Source organism: Platichthys flesus, chromosome 4, assembly GCF_949316205.1.
Source record: "Platichthys flesus chromosome 4, fPlaFle2.1, whole genome shotgun sequence".
Lineage (NCBI taxonomy): Eukaryota > Metazoa > Chordata > Actinopteri > Pleuronectiformes > Pleuronectidae > Platichthys > Platichthys flesus.
In genome coordinates, this window is record NC_084948.1 from 21,388,431 (window position 1) to 21,408,978 (window position 20,548).

At 39.7% G+C, this 20,548-nt stretch overlaps 2 protein-coding genes across 3 annotated transcripts; one reads left to right on the forward strand and one right to left on the reverse strand.

The window, feature by feature from the left end:
* Positions 1–7,296: 7,296 nt before the first annotated feature.
* Positions 7,297–15,485, forward strand: slc47a3 (solute carrier family 47 member 3). 2 transcript variants are annotated; one of them, XM_062385701.1, is made up of 17 exons: positions 7,302–7,523; positions 8,145–8,246; positions 8,849–8,917; positions 9,040–9,188; positions 9,269–9,311; positions 9,815–9,859; positions 11,886–11,983; positions 12,075–12,172; positions 12,694–12,807; positions 12,906–12,973; positions 13,063–13,171; positions 13,343–13,418; positions 13,767–13,836; positions 13,933–14,065; positions 14,226–14,320; positions 14,410–14,452; positions 15,044–15,485. In XM_062385701.1, exons 1-17 carry the CDS (start codon positions 7,395–7,397, stop codon positions 15,232–15,234), a joined length of 1,632 nt encoding a protein of 543 aa, XP_062241685.1. In that variant the 5' UTR covers positions 7,302–7,394; the 3' UTR covers positions 15,235–15,485. The 2 variants fall into 2 exon arrangements, with proteins under 2 accessions (XP_062241686.1, XP_062241685.1); XM_062385702.1 differs by lacking the exon at positions 14,410–14,452 and having other exon boundaries at positions 7,297–7,523; positions 14,226–14,334; positions 15,044–15,206.
* A 3-nt stretch (positions 15,486–15,488) lies between these two features.
* On the reverse strand, positions 15,489–20,498 carry LOC133952040 (multidrug and toxin extrusion protein 1-like). The gene is made up of 17 exons (XM_062386314.1): positions 19,658–20,498; positions 19,421–19,522; positions 19,254–19,322; positions 19,005–19,153; positions 18,581–18,623; positions 18,428–18,472; positions 18,218–18,315; positions 18,024–18,121; positions 17,466–17,579; positions 17,320–17,387; positions 17,035–17,143; positions 16,710–16,785; positions 16,530–16,599; positions 16,271–16,403; positions 16,096–16,190; positions 15,882–15,977; positions 15,489–15,800 (listed from the first exon to the last, which is right to left on the reverse strand). The coding sequence occupies exons 1-17, from the start codon at positions 19,751–19,753 to the stop codon at positions 15,489–15,491; spliced, it is 1,773 nt and encodes a 590-aa protein (XP_062242298.1). The 5' UTR covers positions 19,754–20,498.
* Positions 20,499–20,548: the final 50 nt, after the last annotated feature.

Sequence of the window (20,548 nt, forward strand, 5' to 3'; positions counted from 1 at the left end):
CTGTCTCTCTGTTATTGTTGTCCAGAATCCCACTTTCCTCACCAGGCAACGTTATCTCAAGTGAATACGACCGCTCCCCGTGTTTTGAAGCACACATGTGTTCCTCTGCCTCTTGCTTATGACCTCTCGTCTCGTGTGGAAAGCTGATATAATCCCGTAAACACAGTGCGGCAAGTCTCAGTAATCCCGCACTGAAAGGCCACACCTAATGCATGTAGGCAAAAGCTCTGTGTCATTGTCCTCTTGACGAGACGTTGCGTGAGCCAAGGGTCAAGGCAGATAAACCGCTGCCGTGCGCCATAAACGCTGTGAGGTCAGAGAGGCAATTTCACATTTTCTCCGTTTAAAGACCCAGGAGAATTTACTCACTGATCTTTATTACATATACTCATGAGCAGTGTATTTTACAGGGAATCACAAGCTATACATATAAAACACTTGGTGCCAAAACAGGTTGGCGGCATCATGTGACCCTGTAGCACTGAGAAAGAAATGTCAGAGTTCTGCCCTCAGTGCTTTTGGGCAATTAAAAGTGGTTAACAAGCAGTTGGGCGCATCAAGCCTTTCAGATCACTATGATCTTGCGTCCTACTATGAAAAAATACCCAAAACGTATGTAATTACAGTGTCTTTCTCTCCCTTTGCTGACTCTCAGCCACCCACTCATTATCCAATTCAAACACATCCTCTAGTAGCATAGCCTCCATTATTGGCTATATATACATGTAATGCTTCAGTAGGAATTGTTCTCAGTGCTGGAGGTAAAGGACGTGATTGACTGCATTACACATGAGAGCTCTGGTAACCCCTAAAAACACATTTATATTAACTTATATTAACTAAAAACTAGGTGGTGTTGTTGCAGAGCAAGCACGTAGCCTGCTTAATAAGTTACTTCCAGACAAATAAAGTCATAAAGGATTTAAGAGAATCATCCAGCAAGGCAAAGGTCAAAAAGTGCATTTTGGATCTTGTCCACCTGTTGCATTTTGGGGATGGGAAGTATTTCTTTCAAAGCCACAATGGCCCTCCACCTTTCCCGTATCAGTTTCACATGAGCACAATATGGAGCCTGTCTGATACAATCAATCCTTGACTTGTTTCAGTTTCAGTCCGGACATCCAATTAAGTTGTGGACAAAAGTCAAGTCAGAAGCTTTATGGTCCAGAAGAGGACAGAGGGCCTTTCTTTGCATTCTCAAGCCAGAGGACATCTACACGGACTATAGGCTAAACTACTGGTGGCCTTACAATCACTTCCTTGGTGGAATTATATGGATAACATTACACTTTTTACCTGAAAGTCTCCTGATTCAATTATTCGAAAATGATAGCAAATACTCTAACAGTACTGTCACTAGATTACTGAAAAGATGTGACGACTGCCACAGAAAAGGTTCAGCACACAGTATGTCCATGGAGTTTTCATCAGTGTGATTTTCATGACAGCAGAGCTCACCTCCCATTGCCTGTGTCGATTGGACTATCACAGGGAATCATTCAGATTTTAAGCCATCTAATCTTTCTGTTTGTCATCAGTCAAACAGCCAGGTAACCATATGGCTGCAAGTATTTATAAGGCTACAAAGCCAATAGGCAAAGCAATGGCCTGTCTCAAGGCCAAGAAGTCAGAGTTCCCAGAATCCAAAGCTTTTACTTGGTAGTGGTAAATGGTTTGTAACAAATTTAAGAAAGTATAACTTCAGTTAGGATTATGACAATATGCTTTAAATAAGCAGAGAATCTACTGACATCAGGTGTGTCCTGTTTCATCCCCCGCGTCAACACATTCCTGAAATAGGTTGTGCTTTTAATCATATGACCGCACAGCAAACATGGAGCCATGTCATATTCCAGGAAAAAAAAGAAATACTGCACACATTGCAGATACAGGAGAAGGAATTGGACCTTAATCCCAGCAGCTCATTTCTAAACTGGGGCCTTTGGTGGATCCAGACATGCCAATTATGTCCATGCTTATTGGATCATTCAGTCCAAACCCTTGAAAACTGTGATCCAGAAGAACTACACACCTCTATCAGGAGAAAGACGCTTCATTTCTGAGTCATACTCTCCTTTACAATTACTTCATGTTTACTGAAGCCAGGACCCTGCACCTTGGGGAATGTTCCCCTCTCAGACACTTATTTTGCATGTGCCACACATGTGCTAGCTCAAAAGCAGGGTGAAGGATGACTCATTGGACGCTGTGTGACCACAGGTCATGTGGTCTATGCTTCATTCTGAAAAAAGGTCATTTTTAGGTGTAATAAGAGGTTGAGGCAGTGCAACCCTACTATTGTGTTCCTCTCTCTGCCTGGTCAAGTCCACCCCGCATTGACATTCACAGAGTTGTCCGCCTGTTTTTCTCTTGCATCTTAAAACAAAGCACAGACATTGTGGTGCACCCCCTTGTCCAAAACTAGTCTTTCCCTCGGACCTACAGGACAGCACCACCTGATGTTGAGGTTGCAACAAACAAGATGAGCAGTCCTCCTCTTTGAGCCTCTTGCAAAAGAGATGTTGATTGTTGTGATTGTTTTTATGTCCCGGTGGTCAGATATTTGAATGTCTCGCCAGCGCACAACCTGGTAGTTAAGTCACGGTATTTGTCTCAGGGATTGAACCTGTGACAAATGAGCTTAACTGCAACACACACTGTTTTTGTATTCATAAACACAGTACATTTTAGGGAAACACTGCTGAGTTGAGCATGTCCTCTTACAGATGACTACTAACCACATTACATTACTTTGAATAATCCTTAATTTAGTAAATCTTTACAATCCCTGTTCTGATCTCACGTCCTTCTGGAATGAGTTCAGAACATGAATGATGACGAAGCAAAATAGATTCGTTGGATTATTTTTTGGCCACATTCAAATAACATGTAGCAACAACTTAAATACATTATAATAACAATCCATTGGCCTTTACAGTTACACCAAAAGTTAACCCTCAAACCTACTTAAATTAAATAAATTAACTGAAACAAATTAATCCTGTACCTTTATTAGTTAAACTGAGGATAACATCAGGTAGTCAGTTGTTATCACATTGACAGACAAACATGAACTCTGTTTTTATTTAGAAAGTGCTTTAAAAATATGATCGAGTGTCACTGTACCAGCAAGCCAAGAGCTCCAGGTTTTGATTTGCAGATTCTCTTTCTCCTGCCTGAGTTCTGTTACCCACTCACTTGCCTCTAGAATTAAATTGGCATGTGCAATCTTTTACTCATGTCTCTCTTCCTCCCTGGGCTCCTGATAGTCATCGTACATGATGAAGACTTCTTTCATCTTCTTCAGTTCTTGTCTGCTCTTCTCTTCCTTCTCCTTTGGCCTCAGTTTTTGCAAGGTACAGAGGAAAATGTATCCGCTGTTGTTCATTCATCTCTTGTTCCATTATTGTCTTTTTTCCTCGATTTACTGCACTGTTGAGGTTATTTGTTCAGGTGATTTCTGTGAATATGTTAACCCTGTGATACCCATGCTATGCAAACACCTTCTAATCCACAACATGGGGTCAAAAATGACCCGTATTCATTTCCTATGTTATATCATGTAGGGCTGGTTGTTTGTTTTCATAGTTTAAGTTCTCAGCATCTGAGATTTCAGACATGGAATCAATACCAAGAATTAGCTCCTCATTTTCCTCATCCTGTTCTTCATGCAACCGTAAGTCTGAAAGGATTGCGACCGGCCAACTCCGGTTAAAAAAGCATTTTTTCAAATGCATATCAATCAGTCTATTAAGTATAGACTGTTATATTTAGAGTTTTGTTTTGTTGTTATGGTTAGCTAGCCAGAAAAAAAGCTATTGTACCTATTTGTCTTTCTCACTAGTAATGGATTGTAAAATAAGACTTACATGCATCAGATGTACAAAAGGCTGTGTGAAATGAATGGTAGGTGTTAGGTAGTGAATACATACTGTATGGGTCATTTTTGACCCATGTGTGTAAAAGCGATGTAGAAATACAAACTTTATGTTTCTTTATAAAGGAAAAAAAAAGTCAAAATAATGAGATATGTTTGAGAAGATATTTAACGAACACTTAGAACATTAAATGATTAAGTTCATTTATTTCAAACATATAGCAAAGAAACACTTGTGCATGAAATTACTTAGGAAATTAATATTGGTAATTTATGTGAACCATTAGAAGGATAGTGATACAAAAATGATCATTTACAAAAAAAAAACAGTGTTACATTTTTACTAAGAATTTGTGATGATCATGGTTAATTGGGGAATCCCTGAAACACTGAATAATGAAATTCATTCACAGCAAAGAACTAGAAAATCAAAACTGAGCCGAGTCATTTTTGACACATTTTGTGTATCAGAGGGTTCAGCTAAAAGAATAACACGTGTTTGTGACTTCCTACTTAACTCCACCCAGGCTTTATGAGAACACTCAAAGGATTCATTAAGCAGAGAATTCCTTGTTATCAGATTGCTTTAATGTCACAGTGTCAGAGATCGTAGATTCCTTGTATGTTTTTGACTGTTGCAAAGGTGAAAGATTTGAATCTGAAGAGAACCAAGAGAGGGTTCTTTACCTGAGCAGATCTATTGGTCTGTGTGTAGTGATGGTGATGGCTCCATTTTCTGCCAAAATGAGGTAAGAATCGTTTTGCCATTTTAATTCGACTCATATTAAAGTTTCACCGTGTGGTCTTCATTTGATGGTGTAGACCGTAATGCGTGATTAGTTGTGGTGAAGCATCCAGTCTTTTGAGGAAGGACAGTTGATGGAGAAATGGCTCCATCTGTTGGCTTAATGCAGCATCAAAGAACAACCTGTAAGGACTGGAAATAATACAAGGAGGAAAACTCCTCTTTCATCAAGTTTGTTTTCTACACAAGTAAAGAAAGAAAGAAAGAAAGACCCTCTTCCACTCTCATTAAATGTGTTTTAATAATGAATAATGAAATATAAATGTAGGATGAATATGGAGGACCATACATGACTTAAGTAAAAATAAATAAATAAATAATGTATAAATAAATACAGAAATAAATAAATAAATAAATAAAAAAGGAAATAAATAAATTAATACAGAAATAAATAAATAAATATGTTAATACCAAAAGAAATGTCAAAAGAAATGTATTAAATATATTTTAACATTTATTTTTTCCCTGATACATTTCCTTTTCATTAGGCGGGCCTAACCTCAGTCTCGAGCAGGATTGGTCAACTGAGCTACACACACACACACACACACACACACACACACACAGCCCCTGCGCTCCGTCACACACTCACTCAGAGACACGGGCAGTGTCTGAGACTTGAGCTCTTCACCGTGAAACAGCCAGTTAGTGACTCTGTAGAACAGTGGAAACAGTGAAAACACAGAGCTTCTCTGGTCACATCTGCTCAGAGATCAGCGGCTTCATGATCAGAGCACAGGCTGCAGGTGGTTTGTACCGAGCTGGAGTTTCTGTTTCCTCCTCCTCCTCTCGGCTCGCTCATTGTGTTCATTACAACACGAGACGTGACGCTCACAGTCAGGACTACTGACACCTAAATCAACCCAATAAAAAATAACCTTAACTAACCCTCTGAACTTGAACTAGTTCATTTTAAGTGTGAACTGGCTCAACGCTGCAGACAGCTACTGGACACCAGTCAGCATTGAAAGGCAGACGTAGGGCTGGATCATTACACTCTGGTGACCAATCCTGCATGAGACTGCGGATAGGCCCGCCTTTCTCATTAGCATAAGGACACTGCAAATGAAAAGGAAATGTATCAGGGAATAAATAAATGTGCAAATATATTTAAGACATTTATTTTGACATTTCTCTTGGTATTAACATATTTATTTATTTATTTCTGTATTTATTTCCATTTTTATTTATTCATTTATTTATTTATTTCTGTATTTATTTATACATTTATTTATTTTTACTAATGTCATGTATGGTCCTCCATAGATGAATGTCAGCAGCATTCATTTTCTAGGGTTCCTGAGATCCTCAAATCCCAGTTGTGTCTCTCCTGCACACAATCATTCATCCACATATCTATCAATGCATTCTTAATACGTCCAATGAGATATTGAAAAATATGTTGAGACGATGCAATAAAACTGATGATGTTGACGAAAATGGAAATGGAAAAGTTGTTATGTCAGGTTTTGTATTTCAGCCTCAACATTTCCAGAACTCAATGTTATTAATGTGAAAAGCTCACAGACATGCATGACGTGTTCTGTGGGTTCCACGTCTTTCTCCTCATGTTCATTAAATACTGCTTCAGCCTGTCGTCATCATTTTATGGAAATCAATAGGAACAAAAGCTGCAGTCAGAATTTACATTCCTGAAACAAGGCAACATGTTAGCAATTTGCATCTGAAAATGAAACTGTTTTATGGATTTAACCAAAACCGAGCAAATTTCTCCTCCAACCAAATTTCACTCACACATTCATGTCCGTCCAATTTTTTTGTCAAGAACCATAAATGATTGTCCTGGAAATTAGTGAAACCATCAACAGCCTATATTGCAATTTTTTTAAGATAAGAAATTACATAACAAAACATGTTTACATAAATAAATAAACCCACAAAATCAGTAATGATATGATTTGTTCATAAAGTATGTAATGGAGCCCCCAGGTCATGACAGTTGGAAAATGTTTTCCGGTGCACTTAGCTTAATAAATTGGGAACACACAACTAAGATCCTGTGTGCACAAAAACTTAAAATGCGTCTGTTACGACTTCCGACGCTCATGGCAAATGTGATGGAGAGAACTAGAAAATCAGGTTTTTCCTCAGCTTGGACTGTCACAATGAGATGCTTGGTTCTCTTAGAAGCTACAGAAGCCACTTAACCCAGTTGTTATCAAAGCATTAGCCAATTATACCGTTACCTTGCAGTTATTAACTTGTCCCTACAGGAATATATAGCTATATGAGAGAAATAAGATTGCTGGATATTTGGATAGTTTTCCAAATGTGCGTGTTGTCAAGTTCAATTGTTAGGTTCTAATTTAACTTTTAAATTGAAACAAGAGATTTGGGAAGTTGGGGTTTCCTATTTCCTATTTCCTGACACGGCTGCTTTGGCCTCACTTGACCTTCGACTGTGGTTCTCTGACTTTTACCTTCTTTGAATAAACTTTATTGTTAAGAAAACAACAGTGAACAACGTGAACAACGTGAATACTCCTGAATGTAAAGATATGTCCTTTTACTTTATCCATGAGGGTAGAATAAAATAAAATATGTATCGAGTTACGTCACGTCACTTACCGGAAGTAAGTGACTGCCGCGGGTTGCATGTGATTGCAACACTTATCCTACACATAGGTCCTGAGCAAACCCGAGGTGGGGGACCGTAAACACTGACAGTGAACCAGTTGTAGCCGCGGGAACATGGAGTTCAGCAGCCGGAGATCCAGTTTCTCCAACGGGAAACAAAGCGTCATGAGGCGGATCCGCTCCTTGTTCCCGGTCGGTGTCAGGACCGAAGTAACAGAGCTGTGTAAACTGTCCGTTCCAGTGGTGAGTCCTTTACTTTCATTTACAGTCACTGTCGATCAAATCAATAATTATAATACTAATAGTAACAATAATGATAATAATAGTGAATGATAATAATACATAATGAAGATTCCAGCTAATTTCCTTTCTTTTTGACTTCATTCTCATCAGACACATAATACCTGACTTATATATTTCAATTATTTCCATGTAACTTTAGATTTAATTTGAGTATTTTCTATATAAAAAAATGTCAATGTAAATTTTATTGATAAAGCACATTTTAAAAAACTTGGCTGACCCCAGTGCTTCACAAGTGTAAGGGTACAACAACAGGACAGTAACATGTAGTACATCATATTGTTAGTAGTAAAGATAAAATAGAGGTAAAATAATTAAAATAAGAGAAAATAAAACGTAAGATATACTACTTATACTACTTGATAGACTTCAAGTTAAACTTATACTTAAATATATACATAAAACAATTTACATGGTTCATATTTAATTTTTACTTTATTGAATCAGATCCCTCTCTAGTTACTTGATGTATTCACATGATATGTGGCCCTTTACATTGAACTTGTGTGATTAAGTCTGTTTGTATATTTCATATAGTCATATCTTTTTTGTTGAGTGCAGACTCTGTCCCAGCTCATGGTGTTTATGGTGAGTTTTGTTAGCACCATCTTCTGTGGTCATCTGGGGAGGACAGAGCTGGCAGGAGTGTCTTTGGCCATCGCAGTAAGTACAATACAATAACATGTAATAATGTTCTCACCTGGACTGGGCGATAAATTTATAACATTTATTATCTTATTGTAATTTTCAGCACAAGCAATATAACAATACTTAAATATATATATATATATATATATATAGAAATTTGTGTTTTTATCAAGCACAAATCTGTCTTTAAAGGTTCAGTGTGTAGAATGAAGTGATATCTAGTGGTGAAGTTGTAAAAATCAGTTGAACATCTCTCACCTCACCATCCCCTTCCAAACGTGAAAGAGAACCTGTGGTCTTCAGTTGTCATAAAATCTCAAAATATTTAGTATGTCAAGCTTAGACTGTAAAAAATACACTCATGAAAACATCACTAGTATTATTTCATATTCAATTTCTGCCAATAGATCCCTTTCACCTAAATGTTACACAATGAACCTTTTAACCTCACAGAATTAATTGATTTGACATTTATTTGGATAATTATTGATATTGACTGTTGTGAATATTTTTATCTCAATGACATGTTGGGCCGTATCGCCCTGCCCTAATTCTCACAGTGAAAGTTCAACCAGCAGAGCAACAGAATACAACCAACCTCTGTTTGTGCTCTCCAGGTTATCAATGTGACAGGTATATCCGTAGGGTCTGGTATGGCATCGGCATGTGATACACTGATTTCTCAGGTATGACTCTGACAATCTCACACATATTTAATCTTAAGTATTGTCGCTAGTCTTTAATTTAAGAAATTGATTAAAATAATAATAATAAAAGATGACAATATCCTCCTCCGCTCTGGGTTTAGACCTTTGGCAGTCACAACCTCCTGAGAGTCGGGGTCATCCTGCAGCGGGCCATCCTCATTTTGTTTCTGGCGTGTTTCCCCTGCTGGGCGGTCCTCATCAACACGGAGCTCATTCTGTTGGCGGTCAGACAGAAACCGGAGGTTGCCAGGTGAGAGAGTCTCAGAGTACACTGCCTTCATCACTGCTCGTTATGTCTAGTGGATTTTGATGGATACTCTGTCTCTCTAGGTTGGCTCAGCTGTACGTCAACATTTTCATGCCTGCACTTCCTGTAAGTATGTCTTATCATGTTCATACTCATTTTATTTGAAAAAGATTGTAAATGTGACTAGATGACTAATGTTAAATATTTAAAATGTGTTCCAAACTCGGAACTAACCGATTTCCCAATGACAAACATAAACAAGCTCTGTTTTTCTGAGACAACTATCAAGTGAATGCAAATGCTTCCAAAGCGTCCAGATCTTAGCGCCATGATCATCTGATCTCAACATGATAACCTTTGACCTATTCAGACTTGTCTGTCAACATCCTTGATGTTAGTTGTTTTGTTCTATTTCTGTCAGTTACATTCCCTTGGTAAATACAGGTTATTTATAGTACACTGACTGTGTGGAGGGGGGGGGGACATGACTTATGGCTCAATTTGGTGCAGCCTGATTTAATTGAAGGGGACGGTTGGGCCTTGGTGGAGATATGTGCTAGTTAGTTTTATAATGCGTTTTTTTATTGATTTCTTATTGATTATGATATCTTTATTGTTTTCTATTCCAGGCTACATTTATGTATTCATTACTGACCAGATATCTACAAAACCAGGTAAGATTGTTATAATTCAACATTAAATAATATTAAACATATTTAGTTATTTATTGTTATTTTTATATTGTTGTTTTATGTTGAGTGCACCAACAAACGACACCAAGGCAATTTCCTGTATGTGCAAACATAGTGGGCAAATAAAATTATTCTGATTCTGAAATAACGTCTTGATGATGTGGAAAAATAATTATTTAAAAGTGATACCATAAAGTTTAGGCATTCCATAAATTTGGTTATCAAAATAAAATATACAACATTAATATTTAAAATATTAATATTAAATCATATTTTTACTCGGTTAAGTTACCTCGGGGCACCGAAGGGAAAAGATAGCCAATTTATTGATTAAGATTAGTCTCATTTGGATCAAGTTCAATTAGAAATCTCAATATTTACAATCAAAGATTGAATAATGAACAGTGAAGGTTATGGAGTTCTTGACAGTGTAGCGGGTGGCAAAATTAACTTATACGACATTAATGAAACAACATTTGTGAAAGAAAAACATTTATTATGAATATAATAAAGTATAAAAACACAAATTACTAACCTACGTACTAACTAAACAAAGATGTGTATGTGAGTGTGTGTTTGCTTATGTAAATCGGGGTGCTCTCAACATGCTTTCAAAATGGTTGCTGACCCCCCCCAAAAGTTAACAGCACCCCCCCTCCTCCCCCCACTTCTGAAGTTGTTTACGACTGGTAGCGGGGGAAGGTTAAACTAGGTGAAGTGATATGCCTGTGTCTGTGTAGATCCTTAATCAAAAAGAGGGTAGACTGAAATGCAAAGACAGACCATGAAGAGCATTACAAACTAACATTAGTTTCAAATAACCTATAACCCAAAATGTCACACACATATCAAACTCATAGACATCAGACAGAACTGAATAAACTCTCTTGCTTAGCCTATTATAATTATTAAGCCCAGTCCTCCGAAAGAGAGAAATTAAGTTGCTATGAAGCCCTCTGGTTGGTCGTAAGGTTCTGCATTCGCGGCTCTGCTGAGCTGTGGGGCTCAGTTGCTTGTTGAATCTTACCTGCAGGACACCTAGTCGCTGCTAGGAGTTTGATAAAGCTTGAGATGCGTGGAGGTTTCCTTGAAGAGATGAGTTGGAAGCTGCATCTTTGACCTCTCGTTGTTTTGGATGCGAAGAGAAGATTTGAGCTGGAGCAGCCAGGCTTCTCCCTCGGCGATGCAGGAAGATAGGCCGGCTGGAAGGTTGATGGAACACCAAGCAGAAATGGTGTTATATTGGCCTATTATACAGGACATGGGGCCAGAGTGACCAATTGGAGTTGACCCTGGTGGCTTTTTCACACCTCTGGGTGAAACTGTCCGAAATAAAATGACCTGCGGCATCCTGGGCGATTGAGTTCCTTGGCCTTTTGGTAGTTCTCCTGAACAAATGGACCATGATTGTTTTCAGGCTTTAACTACACTCCGAAAAGGAGTCCTGTGGTTCCTCAAAAACCATTTCCCAGCAATGAGCTTGTCCGAGTCTCTGTCATTTGTTTGACTATATGAAGGAGGCCTTAGAGTCTATGATATCAAATATATAGGAAGAATTCTCTCAGCCCTCTATTCATTTGGCCACAGTGTGGCTCCGAAGGCAGCTTAATGATGTGACATTAGAGATTAATACCATCTCAATTCAGATAGTAATGAGCCCCGGGCTGCCTGAACATTTCCATGTCAAGGACCTTAAAATAAATGTGTAGAAACCCACAAGCCTCCATTTTGAGCACATCTTTGACTGGTTTTGTGTTTTCTGATTCCTTGAATGAAGCTGTTGTTCAGTAGATTCTAACATCTCAAAACAACGTTCTATATTTAATAGTTAAAAAACAATGGTTCAGCCCAAAAGGCATCAGGATGTATCAAGGATTTGTTAAATTATCCATCTTCTGTGTGGAGATGGGAGGAAGACACACTAGGACAAACCCACTGAGGATCTCCGACAGCCATCGAAGTTTCTCACTTTCCATTGTGTGACTAATATGTGGTGTTTTTCCTTCAGGGCATCATATGGCCACAGGTCATCACAGGATTCATGGTCAATCTCATCAACGCTCTCATTAACTACATCGTTCTACACGTATTTAATATGGGAGTAGCGTGAGTAGCACTTCTTGAACGTGACTCATTCACTATCATCAGCGCTGGTATCACATGACAAGGATCACACTATGAAATACTCTTTTTACAGCGGCTCTGCTCTCGCCAACACTCTCTCCCAGTTCCTCATGGCCGGACTTCTCTTTGCTTACATCATCTGGCAAGGTCTTCACAAGGCCACCTGGTCAGGTAGGTTGATCCTGCAGAAACCAAGAGGCTTCAGTGGTTTCCCTCAGCTTGTGTTATAATGACTCATTATACTTATAAGAGAGTTTTAATACAACAATTTAGAGCTATAGTGACAAGTCTGTAGTTATTGAAGACCAGAAAACAAACCACAAGTTTTTCTATGCTTCTTTGACAGTTAAAGGAAAAAAAAATACTATGTTGATAAGCAATATCTAAAACACAACATGGTGAAAGTTAAGTGTGGCTCTTTAACTTGGAGGAAACAACTCTAAAATGTGTTGACCCCGAAGGCATGAACCAAGTCGCTTGACCTGAACTACTCAACATAGGAAGAAGAACAATCTGATACAAAGTACGGTCGTTGTCCCCGGAAATGACACAAAGACTTTATTTAACGGTATATTTTTCATATTTGAAGTGTTTCATGACAGGTATTCCACAACTTTGTTTGAGGTAAAGATACAGACAGACCGACAGATTGATGATTCCAGTTACTAATTGATTCCCTGTTGGACTCACAGGCTGGTCCAAACAGTGCCTGCTGGACTGGAGCTCGTACATCCACTTGGCCGTGCCCGGCATGATCATGTTGTGCGTTGAGTGGTGGACGTATGAGATCGGAAGTTTACTGGCAGGTACTGATCACAGATCAGAACACATTGTTATTTTCCAATCACCTGAAGTGAATGAAGTGAAGTGGGTCTGAAATCTAACAGCAGCTTGTCATCCACAGGTCTGATCAGTGAGGTGGAACTCGGCGCTCAGTCGGTCGTGTATGAGCTGGCATCTGTGGCATACATGGTGATAAATAATGAACATGCCTCAAATTGGTCTTCTGTATTCATGCAGTGCAACTTCATATTAATGTTGTATTTTTTTGTTGTTTTTAGTTCCCATCTGGTTTTAGTGTAGCAGGCAGTGTAAGAGTTGGACAAGCTTTGGGAGCCGGACAAACAGAGCAGGCCAAGCTGTCTGCCAAGATGACAGTTGTCTGTGCAAGTCAGTTAACACTCTAACAGAATCTGATCATGTGTACATATATCCAGTTGAATGTGTGTTTGAAGTTGAGATGCCACCCAAATTCTTGTTATACAATTCTAATTTGAATCACAAATCCCAATGTGAATGATGCAACTGGATGATAATTGAGTCTGTTACTCTGCACCACAGCGTCAGTGTCTGTGTGTTTGGCAATTCTCATCGGGACTCTGAAGAATCATATCTCATATATTTTTACATTTGATGAGTGAGTATGTTTTTGTCACCAGAATTCTCCTTGCTTGTTAAATGTAATGTGTTACATAAGCACATACAGTGTGAAGTCAGAGGGAGATAACATGAGTGTTAAATGACCTTTCCCCAGTTTGTGAGTCATTGCCTGGACAGAAAACTCTGAACTTATCTCCATATTCTGTTACATATTAACTTGAGGACAATGTGTCCTCATGCTCGGCAGCATCACTCGAGAATAATGGCAATGAAAGTAAATTTAAGATAGTATGGAGCTGCACCGTGTTCACAAATAAAACACACAAACATTTCCTACAGAGTCAGACACTAAATTTTCAAAGTTTTTTCTTTTATTTACCAACAGACAAATCAGGGAAAGAGTTGCTGATGTCATATCTTTCTACGCTCCGTTCGTTCTCCTGGATGCAATTTCAGTAAGTTTACATCTTTCATTACGACAGGATCTTGACAAACTTATCGGCGTGTTTGCCGAGTCTAACTGCCTGTATGTTTGTGTGTTTTGTGACTAGGCTGCCGCGGGTGGCGTCATACGAGGAGCCGGTAAACAGAGAGTTGGGGCTATTTGCAACTTTATTGGGTTTTATGGCATCGGTTTCCCGATCGGCGTGCCACTGATGTTTGCAGCCAAATTAGGAATCAAGGGTATGATTAAATCAGAGCGGTTGTTTAGCCTTCTGATGCTTTGTAAAGCTTTGTTGACTGGTGCTCCTTACAGGTTTTTGTTTTTCTTTTAAGTATGACCTCACCATGTGGTCAGCATTTGTTTGCTATTCTTTTCAAGCTGCTCATTGTTTTTTTATAGGTCTGTGGACAGGCTTGTTTACATGTGTGGCCCTACAATCCGCATTCCTCCTTTTCTACCTGATAAGAATGAACTGGACTAAAGTGACAGTCGAGGTTAGTGTGCAGAGGTAAATCTTTATAAATGATAAAATCCCCTTACTTCTTTATGAATGAAATGTTTGTTTTTGTTCCCCTCCCCCCAGGCTCAAGTCCGAGCGGGGGTGATTGAGAGCTGCAGAGAAACAAGTGAGAGAAATAGTGCAGCAACTTCACCACTTTATATTGTTATTGAAAAATATCAGCACTGGAAACAGTCAGTAGTCTGTTTAGATGTAAATCCAGGTTGTAAAAACTGGTCAATACGACCTCAAGTTAAAATTCTCCATAACCACCATTATGGCTGTATTAAATATAATATAGTCATAATATACAATTAAGTATTGCTAATAGTAGGGCTCCTCGATTTTGATTTTTTTTAGACAATATCGAAATCACAATTATTTAAACGATTATTAATATGTGATATGATTATTAATAAATTTCGATTAATCTAGCAGCCCTACTAACAAGTTTGAGCATATGCTGTGTATTTGACTTTAGCAAGTAAGCTGGCTTAATAATTGATAAACAGCTATTTACTTTACAAAGATTAAAAAATATATATATATAATTTAAAAACTGTTCATTTTACATTGTCAATGAACAGTTTCATGCAAATATCAAGTTTTTGATAAAAAGTTTTAGATAGAGTTTGATCATTTTAAAGTCCAAGCTGAAATGAAAGGGTGACGTTTATGTGAGTGTGTGTTTGTTGTGTGTGTGTGTGTGTGTGAGCAGGTCAGCAGCCAGATGATCAAACTACCACAGACTACCATGACGAAACAGACACGGTGGAGCTGGTTGACATGAAGATGAAGCTGAGTCACCGGGCTGCGGTTCTGCGAAGGGGGATGGTTCTGGTCGGCATGCTTTTCATCTTAGCTGCTGGGATCATCATGAACCTAGTGATCACCAAACTGGTGACATGAACACGAGCAAAGACTATTGAGCAGTTGACCAGCTCGGAGTAACTCATCCGCCACCGGCTCAGCGTGATGCAGATGTTTGCAGCGCAGGACGTCAGAGCAGGACCGAGGCAGATGTGAAGATGAGCACAGAGCGGAGAGAACGAAGAAGGCGAAATCTTCTCCAAGCGAAAAAGAACAATGAGTCAAACCAACGCGGGTTTGAGCTCCTGTGTGTTTCTAGCAATAAACAGAAACATCGAGGTGAATTTAAATTCTCAAGGTCTGTCTGACTCTTCATTTGGGAGCAACATGGTGGAGAAGATGTGATCAGGAGTGGACGTAGTATTGATCCAGTCAGTTGTTCCATTGGTCTTTGAGGATGGGGTCTCTGGTAAGGGCACGAGGAGGTGAACACTCGCTCCCACCGCCAGAAGCCCGACTGCCGCCAGCACAGTGAGGCCTCGTCTGAGCACCAGCTGGGTGGTGGAGAGACCTCCTTTGTTCTGCCGCGGCACCACATGTCCCCCATGTGTCTCGGTGCTCCCGTCACGGCCCCCGGGTCTCACAGACGTGTCGCCATGCACAGGCTGGGGGGGAGAAAAAATTATATTTGCCATGACTTAATTATGTTGGAACGTACAGAGACCAAACACTTTGCCGCTACTTACGTTGTCATTACTCGCTGTGTTGTCACCCGCGGCGTCTTCATCAGCAGTTCCTCTTAACAATGTCACGTGAGCGTTTTTCTGAGCTCGAATCACCGTCTGAAAGATTAAACCCAAGAGCTTGTGATCTCACGTTTGTAAGACGTAGAAGCCTCTGCAAGCACAGTGTCTCAGCATCTGACTTCAAGACCAAATTCAGTGTCCCTGCGTTCAGTACCTCTTCGGTAATCTTCTCCCAGTTCAGCCTGAAGATGACAATGATGTAGAAGGTGGATTGTAAAATGACACAGACGAGCAGCCCCAGCCAAAACCCTGCAGAGAGAAAGATGGATTAGTCAGTTATATGTTCACAGCAGGCTTCATTTAAAAAGTTTTGCATTTCATGCAATTACCCAGAACTCCCAGCTTTGCCACGAACATTAGAGTAACACCAAGTGAAAGGCCTATGCAGTAGTATCCAATGAGATTAGCCACAGCTGGTATCTTCTGTTTGCCCGCGCCCAGGAAGATGCCGGTGCACACACACTAGGATGCAAACAGAAATTATCTCTGATTATGATGCGCTGTCACTCCACTGGCCTCCATATGTTTGTATAAATGAGCCTTTTGTATTGAACTCAATTGCAACTGCAGAGTAAAAACAGTTCTCACCACAAGGCCATCGAAGAACTGAAGGAAACAGTACGCGTTCATCAAGTAGGAGACCAGATTTATGATCTTCCTGGAATCAGGTTTATAATTAACATCTTTTTATCCTGCTCAATCTTTATGTGCAGCATCAGCACCTGAACAGTCCCAGTAAAGGGACCGAGGGTTAGTTTGGAGACTCACTCATCAGAGGTGAAGATGAAGCCAATCACTGATTTAGTGGAGCAAAGCACCAGACCCTCGACCACTGCGATGCCGCCTGAAAGAGAGGAGCTGCGCGATCCATTAAACAGCAGAGACACAAAATAAAAATAGATTCTAGATGTTTATTATTATTGTAGACAGTTAGAATTAAAAGACTGAACAATGTTAATAACAAGATGAAAAGACAAAGGATTACAGTGTGTATTTATAAAGAAAAACATGCAATAATAATATCAGAATACTCATCTCGAAGACAGAATAAAGAAATATGTTTACTGAATTAACAGCGAGAAAAAAAACTGACCTGCAAGACTGAGGGCAACCTTGCTGGTAAGAATTGCCCTGGCACTGTCTCCTGCACCGAGAGCGTTACCCACACGGGCACATGCTGCAGCTTGAATACCCAGAGGGCACTATGGATTAAGCATTTAGGTTAAAGTATGAAAAAGCTTTTTTTCCTGACAGTGCTCATACACTTTTAATTTATCCGACTGAAGGTGAAAAACTAATTTAATTCAAACATGAAAACACTTTTTTAATTTGAGAATGTTGCTCTTTGACTAAAATCAGTTGAAGTAGCAGTATTTACCATGTAGGTTATAAATGACACCATTATCACAACATGTTGCGCTGCCAGCTCATCTTCACCCAGCATTCCTGATCGTCAGAGACAAAGTGAGTTACAAAAAGTTTGAATCTGTTCCTATGAAACAGAAATTTAAATAAATGGATTACCTGCAAAGAATCCCCCCAGGTCATAAACCCACCACTCAAAGCACTTCATCAGTGTACTGGGAATGGCCAGTTTCATAAAGGAGCCCCATTCCTGCAGTGATTCCACAGACCAGCCTGCAGGGGGAGAGACACACTTACTTATACAGAGAGAAAACAACCAGTGTCCACTAGCTGCTCATGGACTATTGATAATATGATTACAACAAGACAGCTTGACACAAAAAACACTCAATAACATATTCTACTATTACTTTTGTTATAAATAAATCCTTAAACATTGATACATTTTTCCATTTTGTTACAAACTGTTTCTTCAAATCATTGTTGTAAAAATGTTGTTGAAATTCTCAGTTCCATGTTGCATCTATTGCACTTCTGTCCCGGGAGAGGAATCCTCACATGTGGCTCTCTCTGAGGTTTTTAAGTTCTGTTATAATTTTATTCTTTTTGAGGGTTAAGAACAGATGATGTCACAACTCCTTAAGCCCTCTGAGACAAATTGTGATTTGTGAATATGGGCTAAACAAATAAAATTGGATTGATTGAAATCTAACTCACCTCCCCATGTGTTCACGTGCAGCTTCTTCCACCGGATGTAAGCAAACAGAAACACACAGATGTAAATCTGAGAGAGTGTGTTGGCTGCAGCAGATCCACTGTAACACACACACACACAGATGCAGTGATCTCAGTGTGTGTTATCATGCTCATTCAGATTTAAAAAACCTTTTCTGACGTGTGAGTACACCTACCTGACCTCCAGATCCAGCCAGTGAAGAAGGATGTAGTTTGTCAGCACGTTTGCTATGTTGGCCAGAGCAGCAGCGTACATTTGCGGCAATATTATACCCTGAGTACACAAACACCAGGCCACGTGATTACTGCCACTTAGAGCTTTCCCATCAATACCGAAATAAGATGACGCAGAATGAGCAAAGAATTGGTTTAGGACATCAACGCACCTGGTTCTGGAGGTAAGAAACCTGCAGATGATGCAGGAACATCGCCTGCACAGACAGATTAAGAAAAGATGGATTTATTTATTAAGCAGAAAAAATAATAACTGAAAATGAGTTGGATTGTTGCATAAAGATGAGTGATGAGTCGGGACTCACAGGTACAGCAGGGAGGAAGGCTGTGATATACAGCTGGGCTATTCTGAAATCAATAGGTTGTATTCAGTTCAAAGGAAAGGCAATATACAAACAACATATAGGGCTTCAGCTTTTATTACCTAATTTAGTTCCTTATTGATCAAAATCTAATAATGCAACTAGTATATATATTTGCAATACATGTCAAGTAAAATTCTATTTGAATAGCCCATATCCAAAAGTCAAAGTTTGCCTCAAGGCCTTAAAACCTTCATAAGGGTTCCCCTGGACAGACAGAAGAGCAAAAGGCACTTTAAATATTATAAATCATTAAAATACATGAGAGGAATTCAAACTGCTATTCAGTCATGTTTCAGTTAAGCTGTGATTTGAATACAGAGATACTGTTTGTTAAAGTCAAGAGGAGGATGTTTCAATTTCTAACCTGGCTACCTCAGGGTCCTGGCCCACACATAACAGGATGGGCTGGGCGTTGAGCAGCAGACCCCAGCAGGGCAGACAGAACAGCAGCAGGATGATGATGCCCTGCTGCAGGATCACCCCCACCCGCAGCAGGTTCTTTCCACCAAATGTCTGCACAAGATATTTACATTTTCAAGGAGGGGATACAGAGGTCGGTGGAAAGAAAGAAAGAAACAAACAAACAGTGAATTCTCTAAATGGATTTCCAGACCTGAGAGATCAATGTATCACATGTCAAACCCAGTCCATATCCTGTTGCTACAGAGGTGATATTTATAGTCTGAAAATGAAAATGAAACATGCTTAAATTAGTTTGATGTCGAAATTCTTCATGTTTCCCATGTTGGCCTCCGCACCACAGCCCTGCAGAGTACTTACAGCCGAGGCTAACCCGTAGCCAGCCATCACCTCATTTCCCAGACGCCCACAGAACATGGTAACCACAAATGGAAGGAGGTAATTGAGGATTCGAGAGAGAAGCTGGAGAGACAAACAAGGACATGGGGTTAGGTTTCTAATGAAACCAGCTCTATCGTCTATCTTTGGCAGGAGCAGCCTGAGCCCACACGGTCACTAACAGACAGAGACGGGTAAGTAAACGGCGCCGGTCCTCACCAGAGGCCCTGTCATCCTCAGCAGGTGGTAGAGTTCCTCTCTGTGGGCCTGGGGAACCCACCCGCAGCAGAAAAGCTTGATCCTCCACCCGCCCATATCTACCACACGAGATGCCAACGCAGCTCCTTCCACTGAAGTGTCCGACCGTGATCCGTCTGATGAACTTATCTGAGCTGCTGTCAGGGATGATGAAAAGGATAGAAATCATGTGGCGGCCCCAGCCTCCGTGGCAGTGAGCCAAAGCCAGCTGAAACAACAGAGATCATGAGAGAGGGACAAGAAACAGGCCTGCAATCAAAACAAAGGCGATAAGATGTTGGACTCGGAAGCAAGAAAGCTTTGATTTGGGTTGTTTTAAGTTTAGAATAAACTCTTTTCAACCTCTAGTTCCTCTAATTGTCCCATTATCAGATTTTGTCATCACTTCAAAGAGAAAACACATTTTCATATCTATGGCTAGAAATGGAACCATAAATAAATATTTATATAATTGAAGGTTCAGTGTGTAAGAATATGGTGAAAGGGATTCTTACACATTTCAGTCAATGTTGTTTTCCCTCACCCTAAAACTGACCCTTTATATTGAAATGCTTTTTATTTACATTGGGCTGTCCTCTCTATGCAGGTAGCCATGTTTTTTACAGTAGCCCAAAGTGGACAAACCAAACACCTTTTCAGTTTTCATGACAACTGAAAGCTGCCTCAGGTTCTCTTTCATCAGCTGCAATATGCATCTTCACCACTAGATGTCATCAAATTCCACCAATGAACCTTTAATGTTCATAAGCCATTTAATGATAACCTGCACTTTGTCTTATTTTAATCACAGTAAAAACACCACTGAATATAAAAGCAAATGATGATTCATGACTCAAACCACAAACCCTAATT